Here is an 18,891-nt window from a genome sequence, read left to right on the forward strand (position 1 = left end):
AAGGTCTGCCTTACCTTCCCTCCAACACGGTTTTCAGTTGAGTTGATGGTCTCTGACTAGCTACATAAACCCCTCCTCTGAAATGCTGCTGTGATCCTAATGGAGTTGTGCAGCTCTTCAGGAAACCCACATGTCCTCCCAAACTCTCATTAACTGAAAGTATTTTTTCTTTCCAGATGAGGGTTGGTCTGTGGACTGCGTAGACAGCCCAAGAATTGTGGCCTCTCCCAGACATGCCAGAGAAGGAAAGGCCATTTTCTTTTTAACCAAGATTTTGGAACATTGAGGCATTAAGACATTTCAGCATGAGCTTTGGAGTTAGCCTCACTGGGGTTCAAATCCTAGGTCAACCACTCACTAGCTCCTTGGGCAACTTATTTGACTTCTTGAAATCTGTTTCTTCATCTAAAAAAAAAAGGAAACAATAACACCTAGTTTGCAGAGCTGTTACCAGGATTAAAATTAAGAATATAAAGTGCCTAACCTAGTGCCTGGCATGTAATAAGTGACATTATTATTATCATTGATATTATTTCTAAGCAGAGCCTTTCCTCTCCTGGGAAACCCTGTTTCTGTCTGTTGGACAGGTTCCCCCCACCTCCAGCCAGTCTGTGCAGACTTGCTGCCTGCTGTGTCATCGAGAACGTAAAGGCTGGGAAGAAGGCCCTTCCCAAAACGGACTGGTGTTGCAGGGTGAGAAGCTGCCCCCTGACTTCATGCCAAAGCTCGTCAAGAATCTCCTAGGCGAGATGCCTCTGTGGGTCTGCCAGAGTTGCCGAAAGAGCATGGAGGAAGATGAAAGGCAGACAGGTCGAGAACATGCAGTGGCGGTAGGTAACCGCTCAGAAGGGGTCCCTGAATGCAGAAGGGCTGCCTGCCCAAAGAAGTCAGGCTGTTGAGCTGTTCCTTCCCTGTCCTCTCAGGAGGCTCTCCTCAAGCAGCCCCTATGCCCAGGCGCTGAGAGGCTGCTGGGCTGCATTCACACAGCAGTAGTGACTTGGGTTCACATTCTGGGGAAGAAGAAAGAGGCTTCAGGTAGCCCACCAGCCCCTGAGGAGAGTCTGTGTGCAGTGTGAGAGCTGGCTTGTAGGTACTGATAGATTGAGATCCTGCCCTTTCCATGTGGCTGTGCCACCTTCAACTCTGTGGCAGCTTGAAAGCCAACCAGTATGACATGGAGGGCAAAGATCAGTTTGAGGGTCTGCAGTGTGCCTCAGTTAGGGAGCATCTCCCATCTCTTGGCTGGGAGCCATCTAAGTCTACCATCTCCTGAATCACAGCTGTCAGACTGTCCTCATTTCTCATTCTCCTCCAGCCCCTCTCTTTTACCCAGATCAGTTCAGCTTGGAACTCTTGGCTTAAAGACCCTTCTCCTTGGCAGCTCTTAGGACTCCCCAAAGGCCCACAGTTGGCAGGAAATGTCTGCCCTGACCAGAGTCTCTCTCACCAGTATCCACACACATCACTTCACTGGGAGCACCACAGCCCCTCCCGGCAAAGGCCTGGTCCACATTTGCCCTTGCACCTGGAGTGGTGGGAATTGTGCCTTGGCCACTACATGGGGGCCTGGAGGAAGAGGAGCTCCTGGATAAGCTCAGGCAGCAGAGGGTCAGCTCTGATATTTGCTGTTTTATCATGAGCCTTTTTCTTCCCCCTTCTCCAGATCTCCTTGTCACACACATCCTGCAAATCACAGTCTTGTGGGGGTGACTCTCATTCCTCTTCGTCATCCTCTTCATCGTCCTCATCCTCGTCCTCCTCCTGCCATGGGAACTCAGGAGACTGGGATCCCAGCTCATTCCTGTCAGCACATAAGCTCTCAGGCCTCTGGAACTCCCCGCACTCCAGTGGGGCCGTGCCGGGCAGCTCACTCGGGAGTCCTCCTACCATCCCCGGTGAGTCTCCAAGCTTGGGAGAGAGCCAGGCGCCATAAATGTAGAGAGCTGTATTTTCATAACGAGTTTTGTTCAAATGAACCAGATCAGTTATTAAATTAAGTAAAAGTGGAACTGTTCTGGTGGGAAGCAGGGGCGGCACCTAGCCCTTGACTTTCTCTGTGAGATTCCTTTCCCAGGATTCTGAAGTTGAAAACTACTGCATGGCTCTAGTAGTTCCCATTGGATCTGGGAGGGGACTTGGTGAGCAGTGGCTGAACAGAAAATGGAGTCCGGGAGGCTCCTTAGGGAATTAGGACTTAGATTACTTCACACTTGACCGCTGCAGCAGCACGGAGGACCTGGGTGGCTTCATCTTCCTGGGCTTCCTTTTCTCCACTTAAGGGCTGGGTATAAAAGCACTGCACTTAACACCCACAGGAGTCTGACAGTGCAAGCTGCCATTATCATCAGCCAGTTTCACAGCTATATAAGCCTTCTTTAGATCCTGAGGTGACCCTCAGAGACCCAAAGGAAAAATCATGGGTTATTGATGCACTATGTAAATAGGAATTATTGTCTACTTCTACTAAATGGAGTGGCTGAGTTCTTCAAATGGGTGCTTCCCCCAGAACTTAAGAGTTGAGCAGTACATAATTCCAGCTGTTTTGGTGCATAAGCCAAAGAGAGTCATCAAAGCCTTTTCCCGCTTCTCTGAAATCTCAGGCCACCTGAAAGTCTAGCATACCCTGGCTGCCTCTGTCCTCATGGCCCAAGAGAGAGAACCTTAGCCTGCTGCTCCACAGACTTCTGCAGATCCTGCCCTGGGCCTGAGGAATGCCTGTGAACAAGCAGGTCCTAGACAGACCCTCAGAGACAGAACACATATCCCCTGCTTGTGCCACAGTAGAGGTGTGTGGACTTCCATGCAGCCAGCATTCCTGGTGCCTTCTCCCTAAGGCCTGGGCTCCTGGAGCCTGTCTAGCTGAGCTGCTGCCTGCAGAAAAACCTCTTCAGCTCAAGGTACTGCTGGACTTTCCCAACAGTTCACAGGTCCACTATGCTGAGAGGCTGTGCCCAGCCAGGTCCCTCTGGTCACAGTAAGCAGGATACTGTGGCAGTGAGCCCTTGGGCGTTCCTTCTCAGAATCTAGGCTCCCACTCTGACACCTTTTTCCCCAATCTGCCCACAGGTGAGGTTTTCTCCATCTCGGAGCACCACCGGCACTCAGACCTCACTGCTCCACCTAACAGCCCCACTGGCCACCACCCACAGCCAGTGTCACTGATCCCATCTCACCCCGGATCCTTTGGCTCACCACCCCACCCACACCTGCTGCCCCCTTCCCCAGCAGCACCTTTCCCTGCCCAGGCTTCAGAATGCCCTGTTGCTGCTGCTGCTGCCCCCAACACCCCGGGGGCCTGTCAGAGCCCCCACCTGCCCTCCACCAGCATGTCACTCCTGAAGATGCCTCCGCCATTCTCGGGGTGCAGCCACCCCTGTAGTGGGCACTGCAGTGGGCATTGTGGCAGTCCTCTCCTCCCACCACCGAGCTCTCAGCAGCTCCCTAGCACTCACAGGTAAGTGGGCGGCATGAAGGGCAAATCCCTGCTGACTCCAACTCAGAGTTTTGGAAAACTTTGCAGAGGGTACCTTTAGGGTGGAAATTAAAGGGTTAGACTCTGTTGGGTTGGTTGGTTTGTTTGTTTTGCTGGGGAAAATTCTCCCTGAGCTAACATCTGCTGCTAGTCTTCCTCTTTTTTATTTTGTATGTGAGCCGCTGCCACAGCATGGCCACTGATGGACAAGTGGTATAGGTCTGTGCCTGGGAAGCGAACCTGGGGTGCCAAAGTGGAGCGCACCAAACTTAACCACTAGGTCACCAGGGCTGGCCTTAGACTGTTTTTTTTTTTCATAGTTTTTCCAGAAAAACTTGGAAAAATTTATAAATGTGTGAAGAAGAAAAAATTGTCCTCACAACCTAAAGATAAGCTTCTAACTCTGTGATGTATTTTCCTTCTGATGTTTCTGTAGATAACATAATTAGGTCCCTGTTCTATATACATTTTTGTGTAGTTACTTTTTAACATTATATCATGATCATTTCCCCAGTTAAAATTCTTCGAAAAACTTTTCAGTGGCCACATAGTGTCTTATTGTATAGCTCTAGCATAGTTTATTTTACCCTTCCCCGATTCCTGGACATTTAGGCATTTCCAGTTTTTAACCATTATAAACAAGGCTATAATGAGCATCCTTGCACCCAGATCTGCATTTGAGTTAGGAATTATGTCTTTAAGGTAGATTCCTATAAGTAACTCTTAAGCACTGAGAAAGGTTATTTTAATGTATATTTGAAAGATAAAAATCTTTGGAGAAGATAGATGTATTTTATTACGCGTTTACATTTTCCCATTCTAAAATCCCACCACTCTAATACAACCACTCTCAGCAGTTTCCCTCCCGTGTCTTTCCAACATGGTGTTGGTAGTGTCTGTACAATTTCTCATCGTCTGGCTTCACTTAGCACTTTTAGGCTCCTGCATGGTCTTCTGACCTCAGCTTTAAAGGCCGGAGAGTATTCGCAGTAGTGCACTTCACTGTTCTCCAGTTGCTGAACATTTAGGCCGTTCCAGCATTTCAACATTGTAAATAATGTCACTGGAGATGTCTTTGCATAAAGCTTTTTCCCACTGTTGGATTTTTCTTCTTGGAATAGATCCCTCAGAGTGAAAAAAAAGTTCTGAGTTCAAGGGTGTCTTTTTTTTTTTTTTTTTTTGAGAAGGGTCCTTAATACACTTTGAGAAATTGCTTTCCAAAGGGCTCTCCAAATTGATGTAACCACCAGTATTAGAGTGCTAGTTTCTCCATGTTCTCAGGAGCACTGGGTATGTTAATTTTGCTAATGTGCTAGATGAAGAGTGGTCAGTTTGGATTAAGCTTCTCTAAGAACCACTGGCAATGGTTCCTTCCTCTCCTTTTCTACCCCTGCCCCGTGGACTGCCCTGGAAGCTGAGCCTCCTCATTTCTCCTTGCCCTGCTCTTCCCCCCAGCTCCCACATCCTCAGCCTCAGCTCTGGCCCCATCTCCAGGGCACTCCAGCTGCTAATGGCCAACCCAGGGCTCTGGCTCTCCCAGCTCCAATTATAGGACCTTGCAGGCCTGTGTCTCATTCTTACCCTGGGAAAAGAGTCTATATTACAAGATGCCCCCATGGTTCCTGAAATCCAGAGGCAGAGCAGTGCAGTGGGAGTATGTGAGCTTTGCATGCAGAAACACGGGCTGTGTCCTGGCCACTCCGTGGGAAAATCAGTTAAGCATCTGAGCCTCATCTTCTCCACTGCATGATGGGGAGAGCAACACCTGTTTTGCAGGACTTGGGGGATCGTTAGACATAATCTGCTGAATACAGTACCTGGCACAGACAGCAGCTCTTGTAGTCTGTGGCCCACAAGGCACATTGCTTTTCCTAGCCTCAAGGCCCCACGGCTAAGGCAGCTCCACCCACTAGTGCAGACTCTGTCATAGGGACCTTAGAGAGCAAAAGGAAACTGACCTCGTTGGCCTTGTTTGGATGCTCCAGGGGAGCCATCAGTCCACCGATCTGTTCAGACACCTACTTATTGAGCACCTACTATGTGCACAGTTGTTATGCTACACACTGGGACCCAAAAATATAAGTGGCATAATCCCTGCCCTTGGGGAGTGCACAGTTGGTCTGAGAGATAAGGGGACAAACAGACCATCACAGTAGAGCGTGATAAACAGTAAGATAGACAGAGGTGTTTGCAGTGCCCTCAGAGTCCAGGAGGGTCACATGGATGTAGGCAGGAGAGGCATAGGGAACCTTTCCAGAATAGTGCCATTGAGCCGGGCACTGAGGGACAATGAAGGTGTTCACCCTGTCCTGATGTGGTCTGACTGCCTCAGCCTTCATGGGATGAGGCAGATGAAGGGTAGTTGGGATGGCGATAGGGGTTGGGCTGATTGCCTGGGCTCCTGTTGTGGCCTGGTCCTGCCCTGCTCTCCCTCACCTTTGGGCCTTTCTCCCCCATCAGCAGGGACCCCGGGTGCAAGGGGCACAAGTTTACACACAGTGGCCTGGCTTGTCAACTGCCCCAGCCATGTGAGGCAGATGAGGGGCTGGGCGAGGAAGAGGACAGCAGCTCAGAGCGTAGCTCCTGCACCTCATCCTCCATCCACCAGAGAGATGGGAAGTTCTGTGACTGCTGCTACTGTGAGTTCTTCGGTCACAATGCGGTGAGTGGGCCTGCCCAGGCCAGAGAGGGCTGGGGGCCAGCCAAGGTGAGCCCAAGGACCACCCTGCTCTCCCCAGAAGCCCCCTTGCACATGGGGACAATAACCTTGCTGGGACCCTGTGAGTCCTCACACCTGTGTCTGCTCGCTTGATCCTCACAGCACAGTGGTGACGTGGGGATTTTTAAACATTTTGCTACCTTTGCTCTTTTCATGGTTTCTCTTAAGATTGACTTTTTTTCCTTAGGCAAAAGGAAAGGAAATGGCAGAGAGAAAGCTATGATTCTGATGAGTATGTATACGTGTGTAATCAGAAGTGAACGCTTGTGCGTGATGAAGGCAGAGTGGAAGCAAAGGCTCTCAGTCCCCCAACTGTGAGAGCCAGCCAAGGGACAGGCCGTGAGCACAGACGGCGCCAGGAAGGAGGCTCAGAGCAGAGTACATGCTGTCTCTGGACAGGGGGAGAAAGCAGTTCAGAAGTCTCATAAGGTGAAAAGGAAAGGGCCGCCGGCTAGGGTAGAGCAGTTGAGGACAGAGGAAATGACAGTAATTACATTGCTCGTCCCTTTTGAGCTAGGGGTTATTATCCTCATTTTAAAGATGACAAAATTGAGGCTCACAAAGACTCAGTGACTTGCCCAAGGTCATACAGCTTCCAAGTGACGAAGCCCGGGCTCAAACCTGCTTTCCAGGCTCCCCAGTCAGTATGCTCCCAAAACTCACATACCTCCCACTCCCTCCGCCCACCACTGCCTTGGCTCCGGGCCTGGCTGAGGGTGAAGCCACTTGGCCTTTGTGGCTACGGTAGAGAGAACAGTTGTCTTGCTTCTCACCACATGTTCAGTGCCAACGGGTGGGAGTGCTACGGGCCTCCCAGGCCCAGGGTGTAACGTTAGCACCTCCCCCTCTCCCAGCCACCCGCCGCCCCGACGAGTCGGAATTATACCGAGATCCGAGAGAAGCTTCGCTCGAGGCTGACCAGGCGGAAAGAGGAGCTGCCCGTGAAGGGGGGCACCCTGGGCGGGATCCCTGGGGAGCCCGCCGTGGACCACCGAGATGTGGAGGAACTGCTGGAATTCATCAACAGCACGGAGCCCAAAGTCCCCAACAGCGCCAGGGCTGCCAAGCGGGCCCGGCACAAGCTGAAAAAGAAGGTGGGTGTGGGGGGCCCAGCTCTACCGCCTCTTGTCCCGAGGACTCCCTCACCCCAACCCCCAAGACTTCTGGAGCATGAATGGTGCTGCCTGCCAAAGGCCTTGGCACAGCTCACTGCTCTGGGAAGATCTGAATGAGATTGGGAGGCATCAGGGTCAGGGAGCCTGGGGGCCAATGATTGAGGAAAAACAAGTCCTGGCTTCAGAAGCTGCTTGCTAGGTTCCTCAAAGCCCAGGACTTGCTTTCAGTCAGTCAGTCATTTATTCATTCAGCAAACACTTCCGCAAATACTGGGAGCCAGAGGATGGTGCCATTAAGTTCTCACCCTGGAGAAGCTCAGTCCAGTGGAGAGACTGACATGAAACTGGATAAGCAGTGTTAGTGTGAGACAAGCACTGGGATGAGGGAAGGCCCCTATCCTGCCTGGGCGTGCTGGAAATGGCTGTACCAAGAGGCTGACTCAGGAACTGAGTTGTAGGGAGTGAGTATAAATTTCTCAGGAGGACCTTCCTGGCAGTGGGCGTAGCACATCCACAGCAGCTTGGTGTAGCCAGAGCTCCAACAGGGGAGAGGCAGGACAGATGGTGGAGGTGAGGGAGGGCCTTGTAGGCCCTGCTGAATAGCTTTCCTTGATCCTACAGCTGAGGGGGAATCACTGGAGGGCTTTAATCAAAGAACGCACTTAGTTGGATCTTATTCCAAGATTACTGTGTGGCAATATGGAAGGTAGTCTGGAGGAGTGATGCTCCAGGCAGGAAAACCGTGAGCCGAGGGAGACATGACTCCTGATGGGGCTAGAGCAGGAGAGAGGGACCTTCAGAGGAAGCAAAAGTGACAGGCTTTGGTGATCTGATTACAGGATAGGGAGATGAAGGAGTCAAGGATGTCTCCCAGGTGTTGCTTGGGTGACTGGCAAGATGGCGTGCCTTTCACACGTGAGGACGGGAGTGGCAGAAGACGGAGTTCAGTTGGGGCACATTGACTCCAAGGTTCTCATGAGACGTCTGAGTGGAGATGGAGGTGTAGGGCTGGGAGTTGCCAGTGTGGAGGTGTAATTGAAGCCATGGGAATGACCCAGCTATGGGCTGAGTGAGCTCCTCCCAGAGGGCTGAGGATAGAACCCTGATGCCAAGCAAGCCCCAGGGCTTGATGGCTTATCCCCTGCCACCTCGTTACCTCTTCACTTGCCTGCCCCCAGCTGCATCTTGTATAGTGTCACACTCGAGAACCCAGCGGCCGAAGAGATTGGGTTTGACAACCGGCTAGCTCTAGATCGCGGGTGGTCAAACAGCCCTGGTGCTCTGGAAAGCAGCAGTGATTCTCCATGTTTGTCCATCCCAAAGGACAAGCCAGGACTCTTTCCCTGCAGCCTGCAGTAGTGAGCCAGGGGGTCTCACCACTGCATTCAGAACACAGTCGTGACATTCTGCCTCCCATCCAGCGTTGTCTGGCCAGAAGTATCCAGTGGGGAACAGTGGTCTCTTTGGCCTTTCCTGGCCTCTTATGGCAGTGGTTCCCAGTTAGATCCCAGTGAGCACACACTGCAGTTCCCAGGCCTGGTGTGCTTTTCATAAATCTCTGTGCCTGGACATCCTTTCTCCTTCACTGGTAATGTTCTCTTCTCTCCCCTCCTTTTCCTCCTGACAGCTTCCAAGCTCAGTTCAGATGCTTCCTCATTTGCAGACTTCGTTAGGTAACTTCTTCCACTGTACTCCCATTATACCTTGCACACCTCTGTAGTCTGCCATTTATCACGCTCTACTCACTCATTCAACAACTTACTGCACAGCTGCTGTCTTCCTAGCCCTGTCGAGAGGCCAGGATATAACATGGAAGCAGACAGTTGCAACATCATGTGATAGGCAGTCATGGTCATTATCTCTTTATACACCAGCCTCCTCCCTGATGTCCCTCTTCCACCTCCCTCGTGTACTAACCATTGCTCCTTTGGAACTGACCCCTGGCTCTGTCATCTACAACCTCCCAGCCACTCCTCTTCATCCACTGAAGACTGTCACCTCCCCTTTCTCTTCTTTCCAGGCCAGTTGAGATCTCTTGACCATCACTGATGTACTCTCTTAACCAGTACTCTGGATTCCTTGCCCCATGGCCCTTTCACTACACCCACTCAGAAAAATCACAACCCTAGGTTCAACCCCAACCTGCCTCACCCTTCTACACCTTGAGGAAAGCACCAGATCACATTTGTCTGTGGCACCCAGGCCACATGATATTCCACTTGCCTGAGCCCCCATGTTGCCTGCAGGACTCTTGTAGCTCCCTAGTCCTCTTGTTCCTTATCACTTCCGTTCACCACAGCCCGTTTATCAGACAGACCTCCATTCTTCTCCAACCTCCAAGCTTTCCCAACCTGAACCTTATTTTTTGGCAGATAACCTCACTTCCTGCTTGAACGAGGAATAAAAACCAGTGGACAGCCACTGTCAATGTCTTACCACCCCACCTGCAAACTGTCTTCTGGTCGTGAGGGAAGAGTTACTCCTTTCCTACCCAAGGCTCATGCAGTCCTTTCCCGTCCCCCTCAGCCTAACATCAACTTCTGGCTCTGTGGCACCAGCCTCTCCTCTGGCTGTTTCGCATCAGCATTTCACTGTGCCCAGTGCTGTCTCTTTTTTGAAAGCAACGTGTTCTTGAGTGTACAACCTCTCTTAGCCTTGTCTCTTTCCTCTCATCACAGGAAAATGTCTGCATTCACTGTCTTTACTCCTCCTGTCAACTCATCGCAAACTGGTTTTCCACCCCCAGGCCCCCACAGAGCCCCAGTGACTTTTTTGTTGCCGAATCCAAATCATGCTCTCCCATTCCATTCTCTTTGTCCAGTAGGCAACATCTCCCATCTGTGTTAGTGTTAGGTCTCCTTTTCAGACATTGTTTCCTTTGGCTCCTTCATCCTCAGCCAAGCAGGGGCAGGGCAAGGGCTGTGAGAACACCATGTTCTCCACATTTCTCACCTTCCTCTCTGCTGCTTTTTCTGTTTCCTCTGTGAGCTTCTCTTCCTCCACCTGACCCTCCCCCTTGAGGACATCTCCCTGGCAAAGAGAAGCCATCTAGATAGTGTTGCCTCCTGCTTCATCATATCTACCTGTTTCCTCTCTGCACTTCACACTGACATCTCCTCCTGCAACTGGGCACCTACTCATAGACAGCCCACAGGTACCCAAACTCAGCACATCCTACACTGAGCTTATTATCTTTCTCCAAAGAGGCCTGCTTTTCCTTCTCCATTGTCTGTCTAGTTAATGGCACCACCATCCATCCAGTTGCCAGAACCAGAACCCAGGTGCCATCCTGGGAGGAATACATTGTGGTGATCGAGAGCAGCGGACCTTGGAATTGGACCCCAGTTTGAAACCCGGCTCTGCCACACTTGCTGTATGACCTTGGGCAAATCACTTAACCTCTAAGCCTCAGTTTCTTCATCCATAAAATGAGAATAACAGTAGAACCTAACTCAGATTGTTGCAAGAATGAAATGGAGTTGGGCAGAGTGAGCACTTGGTCAGTGTAGCTGCTACGGCAGCAGTAGTGGCTGTCGATGTTGTTTTTGTGACTCATCTCATCCTCTCTCCCTATCTGTCACCAAAAGGCCTGGCCATGCTACCTCCCAAATAGCTCAAACCATCCACTTCTCTCCGCCCTACTGCCACTATGTTAAAAGCCTTCAGTGGCTGAACATTGCCCTCAGGATTAAATCCAGACTTGAGCAGAGCCTGCAGGGCTTTTCAGGATCCAGCCATGCCTCACTTGCCAGCTTCATCTCTCAGTCTCTCCCCTCTGGCCTTCCTGCCCACCCCCACGTCACTCCACCCTGCCAAGAGAAATCTGGGCTCCAGCTGTACCTCTGAATGTTTACATTCCCTAAACATTTTGTGTGTTCCCAGTTTGTAGCCTTTATACTTGCTCTTCATTCTGTCTAGAAAGTGCTTGTCCCACTCTCCCTAGAATAATCCCACTTACCCTTCAGTGCTCAGTGACATACTGCCTCCTCTGGGAAGCACTCCCTGATGGCCCAGTCTGGGTTCCCAGAGCACCCTGTGCTTTCTTCCCTACAGTTCTTGTCACTGTCACCCAGAATTAAACAGCCCATTTGCATGTCTCTTTCCCTCAGCAGACTCAAGTCAGCGAACCGAGACTGTCTCATGCATGGCTGAGTTCTCAGAGACCAGCCCACTGCCTCACAGAAATGATTGCCAAATGGGTTTGAAAAACATAGGAACTCTGCAGATCACACCTGGGTGTACTCCCCCAACTCTGCCACTTACTAGCCGTGTAACCTTGGGTCAGTTCCTTATTCTTTGCCAAGTCAAGTGTCCTCATCTGTAAATTGAGGATAATGATGCAACAAGGGCAGTTGTGAGGATTAAGTGAGAGAACATATGGAAGTACCAGGCTTGTGGTACCTAGCAGAAAAGGTGTGTTTCTGTGCTTTCTCCTCTCCCTACCACATTGTATGTGGTTCCACAGCGCTCCCTCCACACCAGTAGTTTTCAAACTTTGTTTAGCAGCACAACTGTTTTCTGAGATTGAAATCTTCTGTGAAACTTCAGTTCCTAACAAATAAAAGCAAAGCTGTTCTGGCGCAGGGTAGGAGCAAAGCGAAGGGCCTTCCAGTCCTTCGTCCATCCCTGTGGCCTCAGAGCTCTGCCTATGGCCTTGAACTCCATGGCACACAGATGGAAATGCTGCTCCAGACTGAGTTTCTTCATCTGAGCACCACAGGGGGAAGGGACACACACCCTCTCAGATGTCATCATAGCAACCCTGTGAGGTATAGCTAGGTAGTTTTTCTCCCAAATTTACAAATGGTAGTAAGATTCAGAAAAAATAAGTGATTTGTCCAAGGTCCTGCAGTTGTGGAACCAGTGTTCAAAGAAGATGAGAGAATAAATCAATGCATGCCTCCTGGAGCACAGGGTCACCCTCCTTTGGTTGACTCAGAGATAATAGCCCTTTTTTTCCCCTAGTTTCCTTTTCCTGTTTCTCCCCACTATTCCCAGATCAGCTAGACATAGATGAAATGGGCGAAGTCATCCAGCCCCTGGCACACCACCATCGCCACCTTCCATGGGCTTTTGACATGTCTCCTATCTCCCTCTAAAGGCCTTTTTGGCCTGCTAGTGCCTTGAGTTGGGCAGAGGGGTGGGGTGACTCAGAGTCCACAGACTTTGATTTTCACTCTCCGTATCTGGCTCTGTCAGTGCTGATTGGCAAGGTCTGGTCTCCCTGAGCCTCCCAGTCCTCACCTGGGCAAAGGGGCTACTTTTACATCTTGCTGTGGGGACCCTGTGTAGCTGTCCGTTGTATGCCATTGGGCACACTTTAGGTCTGGCCTTGATTACTTGAGGACAACTGAGCAGTGAGTGGCCTTCCTAAGGGAACTTTGCCCTCTTCAGTAATACCCATACCCAGCGTCAGGAGGACACAGGCGTTCCTGGCCACCCAAAGCAGTCTGATCTACTGTGGCAGTCTCACAGCCCCACATCTTCCTTCCTGAAAGATCCGCATAAGGTCACAGCTTTTTTCCCTACCACCTGCAGAATTAGAGAGAAAGCTTCTGTAGCAGCTGTCTTCCTCATATGCATCCCCACTTGGTCTTCACTCCAAAATTATTGTCCCCATTTTGCAGATGAATCCAGTGAGACTCAGTAAGGGAGTGAATTGCTTAAGCCCAGGCCTGGAGGACAAGATCCAAATAGCTATATTCCTACTCCTTTGAGTCCTAGTCTTTTTAGACCTTAGGACTGATACCGGGGCTCTGGATGAACAAGCTGTAAAAACCCTACCCTCTGTGGGTATGACTGCCTCCACCTCCAGGACATATACCTGTCTGATTGCATTTTATCCTCATTCCTACCGGGTGGGCAAGCAGGCCAGGATTGCCAGGCCCTGCCTCTAGGCAGTTAGTGGCAAAGCTGGGCCCCAGGCTGATGTGTTAGGTGTCACATTGTGCCTGGCAGCTGCCAGGCCCCTGTTGAAACTGCCTCTTGTATTGGCAGGAAAAGGAGAAGGCCCAGTTGGCAGCAGAAGCGCTAAAGCAGGTGGATCGTAGTGTTTCTGGAAGCCAGGAGCCAAGGCCTGCCAGGGAGAGGCTCTTGGAGTGGCCTGACCGGGAGCTGGATCGGGTCAACAGCTTCCTGAGCAGCCGTCTGCAGGAGATCAAGAACACTGTCAAAGACTCCATCCGTGCCAGCTTCAGTGTGTGTGAGCTCAGCATGGACAGCAATGGCTTCTCTAAGGAGGGGGCTGCTCAGCCAGAGCCCCCGAAGCTACCCTCCTCAAACCTCAATGGCTCCTCAGAGCAACGGCCTGACATCAACCTTGACCTGTCCCCTTTGACTCTGGGCTCCCCTCAGAACCACACGTTACAAGCTCCAGGCGAGCCAGCCCCACCATGGGCAGAAATGAGAGTCCCTCACCCACCATGGACCGAGGTGAGGGGCCCCCCTCCTGGAATCATCCCTGAGAATGGGCTGGTGAGGAGACTCAACACGGTGCCCAACCTGTCCCGAGTGATCTGGGTCAAGACACCCAAGCCAGGCAACCCTAGCTCTGAGGAACCAAGCCCAAAGGAGGTCCCCAGTTTCAAGCAGGAGCTGCCTGAGCCTGTGGCCTCAGGTGGGAAGCCACGGAAGGGCAAGAGACAGGGCAGTCAGGCCAAGAAGAGTGAGGCGAGCCCAGCCCCTCAGTCCCCAGCCAGCCTCGAGGCTCCCAGTGCCAAGGGCCAGACCCCCAGCCCCAAACAGCCAGGCAAGGCCCCAGAGCCTCCCAAAGTGAGCAGCTGTGCTGAGGCTGGAGAGGGGAGCCAGGGGAGCTGGCCAGGCCCAGGTTGGGCTGGCAGCCCCAAAGCTGACAAGGAGAAGGGCAGCTCCTGGCGAAATTGGCCAGGTGAGGCCAAGGCACGGCCTCTGGAGCAGGAGTCTGTGCAGCCCCCAGGCCCAGCAAGGCCACAGAGCTTGCCACAGGGCAAGGGCCGGAGCCGCCGGAGCCGCAACAAGCAAGAGAAGTCGGCCTCCTCCTTGGGTGAGTGCACTAGGAACTGAGTGGCTGACCCCCACCCCAGCCAGGCCATGGGGTGGAGGGCAGTCCTCCTGTGTGGGCAGCGCTGCCCCAAGAGCATGACCTCAGAGGCCTGGCCGTGGGCACTGAGCCCTCCTGGCTGTGTCTTCCTAGACGATGTGTTCCTGCCCAAGGACATGGATGGGGTGGAGATGGATGAGACTGACCGGGAGGTGGAGTACTTCAAGAGGTAGGTGTGGGGCCTCCTGCTCTCTCTCTCACGGCAGACTCCAGGTCCTACCCACACTCAGGCCTCTCAGAAAGGCCTCTCCCTCACCCCTGCACCCTTGGAGGGAGAGCCCCTCCAGGCTCTCCCGCCAGCCTGTCTGCTGGAACCCAAGTAGCTACTTGGCAGGATGGGGCATCTGGGAAGGTGCAAGGGATGGGGAGAGGGAGGCATGTCAGGCCCCAGGAACCAGGGCTTTTTCCAGCTTTATTCACTATGTGTATTCACCTGCGCTTCCTCTGCCCTGCCTGGGCTGAGCTCTGGGGCAGAGGCAAATCAAACATAGTCTAGATAGAGGCGAGCATAAACCTAGAGCCCAGTGATAAATGCTGTTAGGGGAGTAAGGGTGTGGGGCAGTCAGCGGGGCGGCTAGAAGGGTGCAGCCAGGGCAGCCTCCCAGAAGAGGTAATGACCAAGCTGAAACCTGAGATGTAAGAACAAGTGGGCGAGGTCAAACAAAAAGATCCTCTGTGACAGCAGGGCCAGCACCTGCAAAGGTTCGAGGGTGAAATAAACACATTGTCCTTAGGGGAACAGAAGGCAGCCCCATACAACTAGAGTAAAACATAGGGTGAGGAAGGAGCCTGCATCCCAAGGCTGTGTCAGTCTCCTCATACATACGTTGTCCTCTAACTTTGTGGGTTCTGCATCCAGCCCCAAAGCCAGCACAGCTTCCATACCTGCTAGACCCCAACATCTGGGAGCTGGAGGGGTGGTGCAGAGCTGACGTGGCTTCTTTAGTGACCAGGACACATGGTCTAGACAAAGTCCAGCAGGGAGAGGAGGGCACCTCTGATTGTGCTTCTCCGGTGTCTCCCAAATCTGACAGGTTCTGTTTGGATTCTGCAAAGCAAACTCGTCAGAAAGTTGCTGTAAACTGGACCAACTTCAGCCTCAAGAAAACCACTCCCAGCACAGCTCAGTGAGGTATAGAGACTTGAAGTGTCACGTGTACACACTCCCCCCCCATGCTCTGCCACCTTCTGTGCCCCCGCTGACCATTTCATGCCCTGGGGCACAGGGAGTTGGATTTGGGGCTTGGCAGCCCTGGCCCCTTCACCTCCACAGTGACAGCCCAGGTTGCTGTGCTCTCTGAAGGCGCAGGCCCCATCTCTTCTGTGGCCACTCTTCCCTAGGCCTCTGTCCTTCTATTGCTCCTCCCTGGTCCAGGCCCTCCTGTGAGCCCTCCTACCCATGCTCCTGAAGGGGCCCTTCCTGCACTGCCGTCCCCTGGGGTATGTCTTCCAGGCCTCTACTTCCTGTACCAGCTGCCTCCCAAAGTGCCCAGGCAGCCGTGGGCCCCAGAGGGCTGCCCCTACCCCTGACATTATCAGACTCAGGGTTGAATCTCGCTTGCCCAGCCTGGCTCCTCTGCAGGCTACCAGGCTGCTTCTAGCTGAAGCTGTGCAAGAAGGGACAACCCCAAGGGAGTAGTGAGGACGTGGTTGAGCTAGAGCAAGGCCGTAAAGGTCATGTAGGCATGGAGGGCGTGGTGGGCGCTCTCCCCAAATGTGGCAAGTTCCATGAGGAAATTGATAGCGAAACTGCCTCCTATGAGAAGAGACCTGGCCCCCAGCTGGGCTCTGGCCTCCCCTCCTAATCTGAAATACTGATGTATGAGATGGTGTTCTGGACTGAGAACAGAAGACTTGAGAAGGGACTGGGCTGAGAACCATAGTACAGAAGACAAGGATGGCTGGCTGGCAGGCCTGGTGCTGGGTTTGGGACCTCATGGCTGTGCAGTGCCACCTCTCAACCCAGAGCTCTGTCCCTGTGGCAGGGCTTGTCTAGCTGGCAACCACACAGCTGCCCTTAAGGCAATAGGAAGCTGGGGCAGGTGGGCTGAGCTCAGTGATGCCCCCCAAGGGGATGTCCTCACCTCTCCTCCTCCTCTGCCTCCTCTTTCCAGTGCCAGGGCAGTTCCTCTTTGGGCCAGGTTAACAGACTTCCTGGACCCTTGACTGAGTCCCCTTGTCCCTATTTCGGTCCAGATCGCCCACCCTTGATGCTGGCCTCAGCTCTTCAGGGGCAGCCCAGAGAGCCTGAAGCCAGGGCAGCCTTTGGCGCTGGGCTCCCTCTGGCCTATTTTCAGACTTGCCTCAGCCCCTCTGCTCTGAGGGCCTGGGCTCCCTGATCCTTTGCCAAACTGAGATGTCCATACCCCCAGGAGCTTCTGCTAGGGAGCCCTCCTGCCTCTGTTCTCCACCTCCACAGGAATCAGGAGTCGCAGGGACCCTAGGCACTTTGATCCGTGGCCCCTCCTGAGAGAAAAAAGAGCGCACCTCCTCCACAGCTCCATGCCCCTGTCACCCAGGAAACCTCATCCACCCATCTTCTCCCACTCTCTCTTTGGCTGATCTCTTTCCCAAGACAGGAGATGCTCCTTCCCCTGCTCTCCTTATGACCTTCTCCACCCTCAGCAGGATTGGGAGCCTCGAGCACAAGTGCATGAGAAAGCAGCCCTGGCACAGACTTGGGACCAGCACTGGCTCTGTGGCAGGAGTCTGAGTGCAGTTGGCCTCTCTGCTGCCTGTCAATGGGAGAGCAAATGCCAGAATCTGGGCTCTAACTCCACCCTGGCCCGGGAGGATGTGCTGCAGCAGGGGGCCCTGGGCTCCTCAAGGATTGTCCCACATTCCTTGAGATCTATGATGATGTTCAACATGTTGACAGAACCCCAGGACTGGGGCTCTGCCCCGGACAGGGTCTTAACCTTCATCCTGTGCTGGAGGTGATCACTGAAGTCTGTTCAATGTTTTCAGCCCAGGGAGCAAAAATAGGAGGCAGCTGTTCCTGCTTCCCCAGGAACCCGTGGAGACTGAGAGCCAGCATGAGGAGGCTGGGGCGTGGGCCCACTGCTCACCACGTGGCTGTGCTCTTGTGTTTCCTCAGCCCTTGCTGCGTCGAGCATCTTGAGGGTGTCCTGCGGTCCCGACTGCCCCCTGAAGGTCTGCAGTTTCTTCCTCCACATCCCCACCCGCCTGCCCAAGATCCGCCCTGCTCCCCACCACCCTGGACCAACCAAAAGCTGAATGGATGCCGTGCCATGCTGGGGCCCCTCAGGACCCTGTGCAGAGCCGCCTCCTGGTGCTACGCAGCCTCCACACTCAGAGCCTGGGGGCTGGGCTGGCCTGTGGGCCGGGGGCTGTTGGTACTGCTGGCCCAACACTGCTCTCTTTGTGTTTGGTTTTTTGTTTTTGTTTTTCAATTCTTTACTTTTGATACTGTGAAGATCTTTCGTGCCGAAAGATAAAGCGACTTTTGGACACAGAGTTGGTGTGTTGGTGGTTTGCTGGTATGAGTTGGGGGTGAGGTGAGGGATGAACTCAGAGGCATAGGCTCTGCCTTAGTCGGTAACCTTATTGAGCACATACTATGTCTCAACAGTTTGGCATAGTTTCCACTTAATTCTCGGAGCAGTTCTAAGTGGGACTCTTACCCCATTTTACAGATGAGAAAACTAAAGCTAAAACAGGAAAGTCACTCGACTGAGCTTAGCCTGGCCGACTAGGGTTAGAGCGCAGGGCTGTATGACAACATCTGTGCCCTTTCCTCCTGTTGGGAGGCTTTAGGAATGGGAACCCGGAGCAGCTGCTTCCCCATGCTGTGTCTCAGTTTCCCCTTCTGCAAGATGGGTGAGTTGGAGGGGTGGGACTTGGTCTCTGTGCAGCTGATGTGAGAATGGGTCTGGGGAGGGCTTGAGGCCTTGATGAACTGTGCATTTGTAGCCTGGACAATTGAGGTGGTTAGGGAAACCTGGGGGTAAATGGAGTTTTTATAAATTGGAGCTGACTTTCCAGTGGGGATGGGACATGTAGCCTCAGTACTTGAGAGTTAAGAGGATAATGGACCCTTCTGTAAAGTAAAGCTAACTACCTCATCCCTCACTGGGTCTGGCCTGTAAATCCAGATTTTAATATAATAGGTTTGCTAGAAATGCCTCATACACACTTGTGTCCCAACTTCCTGCCCCCAGTGTAGTTTTCTCTACTAAAACCAATTCTTAACTGGATCTCATGGGGAGCAATGGAGGCAGTGGCCACACAGTCAAAGACCCCTTTATGGGGTGTTGGGAGCAGGATCAGAAACCACTCCCTCCCCACTTTCTTCCCCCAGATTGAGCCCACCATGGGCTGGCAGTCAGCACCAGCTTCCTCTTCTAAGGAAGTGAAACAGCTTTACCCACAGGCTCACAATTCCTGGTCCCTGGCTTTTGCTAATCCCCAAGGAAGTGTGGGCTCTCCTATGAAACCTCTCAGTATATTTATTCTCTGTGTGCCTCTCTCCCTTCAACTCTTGAAC

The 18,891-nt window shown here is 52.6% G+C and overlaps 1 protein-coding gene across 25 annotated transcripts in view; it reads left to right on the forward strand.

Annotated features, from left to right (window-relative positions):
- Positions 1-17,861, forward strand: part of FAM193B (family with sequence similarity 193 member B) — a 31,056-nt gene extending 13,195 nt beyond the window's left edge. For 7 of the 25 annotated variants that reach the window (XM_023617092.2, XM_070232870.1, XM_070232871.1 and 4 more), the window contains 9 exons: positions 588-830; positions 1,664-1,895; positions 3,067-3,454; positions 5,933-6,134; positions 7,046-7,285; positions 13,304-14,327; positions 14,478-14,553; positions 15,419-15,516; positions 17,482-17,861. In XM_023617092.2, coding sequence (XP_023472860.1) covers positions 588-830; positions 1,664-1,895; positions 3,067-3,454; positions 5,933-6,134; positions 7,046-7,285; positions 13,304-14,327; positions 14,478-14,553; positions 15,419-15,515 — 2,502 coding nt within the window. In that variant the 3' untranslated portion in view covers position 15,516; positions 17,482-17,861. The remainder of the gene's footprint in view (positions 1-587; positions 831-1,663; positions 1,896-3,066; positions 3,455-5,932; positions 6,135-7,045; positions 7,286-13,303; positions 14,328-14,477; positions 14,554-15,418; positions 15,517-17,481) is intronic. The other 18 variants (XM_023617089.2, XM_070232866.1, XM_023617093.2 and 15 more) reach the window with 8 other exon arrangements.
- The last annotated feature ends 1,030 nt before the right edge of the window (positions 17,862-18,891 follow it).

This window comes from Equus caballus, chromosome 14 (assembly GCF_041296265.1).
Source record: "Equus caballus isolate H_3958 breed thoroughbred chromosome 14, TB-T2T, whole genome shotgun sequence".
Lineage (NCBI taxonomy): Eukaryota > Metazoa > Chordata > Mammalia > Perissodactyla > Equidae > Equus > Equus caballus.